This window comes from Cyprinodon variegatus, unplaced genomic scaffold, assembly GCF_000732505.1.
Source record: "Cyprinodon variegatus isolate N-32 unplaced genomic scaffold, C_variegatus-1.0 Scaffold33, whole genome shotgun sequence".
NCBI lineage: Eukaryota > Metazoa > Chordata > Actinopteri > Cyprinodontiformes > Cyprinodontidae > Cyprinodon > Cyprinodon variegatus.
The window spans coordinates 291,703-295,235 of record NW_015150486.1 but is presented as its reverse complement, the minus strand read 5'-3'; the positions used below and the strand labels follow the sequence as shown (position 1 = coordinate 295,235).

The 3,533-nt window shown below is 38.9% G+C and overlaps 1 protein-coding gene across 4 annotated transcripts in view; it reads right to left on the bottom strand.

The window, feature by feature from the left end:
* Window positions 1-3,222, bottom strand: part of sik3 (SIK family kinase 3) — an 80,613-nt gene extending 77,391 nt beyond the window's left edge. For all 4 annotated transcript variants that reach the window (XM_015402053.1, XM_015402069.1, XM_015402061.1 and 1 more), the window contains exon 1: window positions 2,926-3,222. In XM_015402053.1, the coding sequence (XP_015257539.1) occupies window positions 2,926-3,216 (291 nt within the window). In that variant the 5' untranslated portion in view covers window positions 3,217-3,222. The remainder of the gene's footprint in view (window positions 1-2,925) is intronic.
* Window positions 3,223-3,533: the final 311 nt, after the last annotated feature.

Here is a 3,533-nt window from a genome sequence, read left to right as displayed (position 1 = left end):
CAATTATTATTATAGTCAGACTTGCTGATTTTGACCAATTCAGATTTTTCTTTTTTCTTTTTTATCAACACAAGAAAAATCAAACAAATAAAGGAAGTACAAAACCATTCTCATCTAATTCCCTTGAACTCCTATTTCAGACTATGTCGTGAGCGGTGGATTTATATTTATAATCTGCTGCGTCGATGAAGTTAGCAATCCAATCCTGCAAGTAGATCTAAAGTAAATTAAGTCACTAAAACTATTCATTTAGCTGCTTTTTTAAACTGTAGGGAAAAAACAAAACAAAGCTAAATAAAGTGATAGAGAAAGTGCAAACAATTTCTAAGACGACTACAATTGGAGTTTTGCATTTTAATGGATAAAAAATTCGTATTTTCAAAGAAGATATCATAATTTAGAGTTTTTAACTCTCTACACTGCTTACAGATTTACAGAAGTCAATAAATAGCAAGTAACTAAAGCCTCACTATTTGAAAACTTATTCAGAGGGAACTTTAAGATGCTGCAAACAAAAGTTAGTATTGTAAAAAAAAATATATTACTGCTGCTTCTGTTTGCTTAGATCGTTTCTAAATGCGTTTGCAACACAAAACAACGACTTAGTCACAACACTACCAATTGAGCAAACAAATGCTTGTGAGCTTGAGTGTGTGTTCCTCTTGTGAAACCTCAGCGGTTGTTTCAAATCAATACATTCCTCAGACCACAAAACAAAAACAGTGCCCTATAAAAGAGCACAGGGCTGAGCCGAAGGACAAGATTAACGCGATCCTCCAGAGGAATGGCTGTTTGGTTTTTATTTTCTCTCATTTGTTTACAGTAGTAAGATTCTGTCAATGTGGCGATCATCCAGTACAACAAGCGTGCTGAGAAGTGCCCCCGCATTCGCAGAAACATCCATGCACATGCAGAGTTTAACTCTTTAAAGGGCAAGGTACCGTTTTTGATCACATGCATACCCTTTACAAATGAAATCCCCGTCCCTCAGTGAGGTCTAGAAGCACAAGATCTATAGCCAGGCATTCAGCAAAGATCCTGCTACATAGATGTACATCTTATTACAGCATTTGACCAATTAGATGAGTCCTTGAATGATAAAATACTGTCAATTAACTCAACTCAACCTTTATTTATAAAGCACATTTAAAACAACCGGGGTTGACCAAAGTGCTGTACAGGAATCACAGTTAAGGAACATAAGATAAAAACTGAAGGCTAAAATACATAAACACATATAAATCGAATAGGAAAAATGTTTCAATAAAAACACATTTTAGAATAAAATAAAATTTAAAATAAAATAAAATTTGCCAGGGAGAAGAAATGTGATTTTAAAGAGGATTTAAAAACCTCTTCCCTGGTTGAAGAAAAAGTTAAAAAGTTAGGAAAAAGGGTAAAAAGCTAATTGGAAAGTTAAAAAGTTAAATGAAAAAGTTAATAAGCCTACTTAAAGATTATAATTAGGTTTATAAACTAAAAAATATCTAAGTGCCAGTATCAGCAATATGATGTGTATCATGTTGTTCCAAAAATAAAATGTGTTTCTTATAGAAACACTTTCGTTATTTTCTTAATATATTCAGGCAAGTTGTTGTTTCTTGTTATTAGTATTGCATTAATTTTTGCCATCCAGATACCCATATTTTTGAATGCTACAAATGTAATAAGGATTTGTCCTGGATTCCAATAACACTTTAAGCTTGAAATTTGGAATTTTTTAAAAGTATTTCATTGAGTGCCCTTTAAAAGGTTAACCCTTTATAATGAAGTACTTAAAAAAAAAATCAAAATTTCGATAAGAAATTCACACAAAAAAAACACTCAGAGTGAAAGAAACACTTTTTTTTGGTACGACTTAACCTTAGAGGCATTAATGCTAATACTGGAACTTACATTTTTGCAGTTTATAAACCTTAATATAATAGTAAACAAGGCTTATTAACTTTTTAACTTTTCAATTAGCTTTTTACCTTTTTTCTTGACTTGTTAACTTATTTTTCCAACTTTATTTACAGTAGATAATCCATCATTCAAGGAATCATCAACAGCCATGTAGCAACATCTTTACTGAATGGCTGGATATAGATCTTGTGTTTCTAGACCTCACTGAAGGATTTGGGGGGACTCCATTTTTAAGGGGTAGGCAAGTGATCAAAAACGGTACCTTGCCCTATAAAGGGTTAAAACAAAGATTGTTTTGTTGGTAAGGAAGGAGGGGGGGCATTACAAATGTCATCTGGTTATTAGCAGAAAAGCTGATGTGCAGAAATGGAGGGCAGTTCTGACAAACCGGTTAAGTATCGAGGAAAAAAAAAAAGAAAGGCGGCGTTCAAACTTTCCAGCCGTGAAACACCGGATGAAAACAAGCGATCATCGCGAATGAAGAGAAGCTCGAGCTCCAATCTGCCACATCTGCCTCAGCTAGCCACAGTTTAAACCTCTGCTCTAGTTTATGACTAAGCCTAAACATTTAGTATCAATGTTTAGAAAACTGGAGAAATGGCGGATCTATCATTCTTTTTGTCTTACTTATTTGCAATCTACTTTTTTAACGTTTCGTTATTAATCGAATCGCTAATTTAGCCAGTAAGCTAAAGCTAGTAACATCTAAATATTTCTTCTCTTTCTACCTTTCTCAGTCTGCCACTCTTTAAACATGGGCCTATTAAACTCTAACTTTATAGTTTATAAATGGCAATAAGCTGAGGAGGATATACTCATAGGGGGGCTACATATCCATGAGCTGAAGGTGATGCCCGGGTCGAACCGGACCCAGTCTTCGGAGCTGCGGACCGCTGCCTGTACAGTCTCCGGTGAACGGAGGCCCCAGCGTCATTCCGAGTTCGGGTTTAAAATGTATTAAATGAATCCCTGACAACTTCTGTTAGTTTAGCCACAGCGCAGATAAAAGACTCGTCTTACCTTTGCTTTAGTGATGATGTGTGTGGCTAGCTTAACGACCGCGAAATTTCCCTTGCCGATGGTCCGCTCGATTTCGTAGTGGCCCACTCGGGCTGGAGGGGGCCTGGTGGCCGAAGTGTGTCCGGGATTAGTGATGCACCCGCCGGCCGTGCCTGTACGCCCGCTGGGGTTGATCCCAGAGGACGGCGGGGCCCGGTTCTGGGAGCCCATTCCTGCGTGGGTCGGGCGGGCAGGGTGCGTAATTGCGGCCGCAGCGGACCCAGCAGCACCTCCGCTAGACACGGCCGCCATCTTCTCGCCTCTCTGCGGGAACAACAAGCAGCCCTGCGCAGCGCGCATCGCGGACACGCCCCCGCCCTGCGTCATTTTACGTGAAGGGCACCTCCGCAGCGCCCTCTCTAGGTTGTAGCCATGGCAACGATCGGCGTAACAAATGACTTCATCCAGGAGAACGTATTTTGGTTGCCGTGGAGACAGAGAAGTGCGCATTATCACTTTGGTTCCCATGATTCAGTGATTCCTTTCAAAAGTGCTGCGCTATGTGTGATCAGAGGGCTTCATGCGGTGTACGCCATGTTCACTAACATGACTACATACAATATATATAT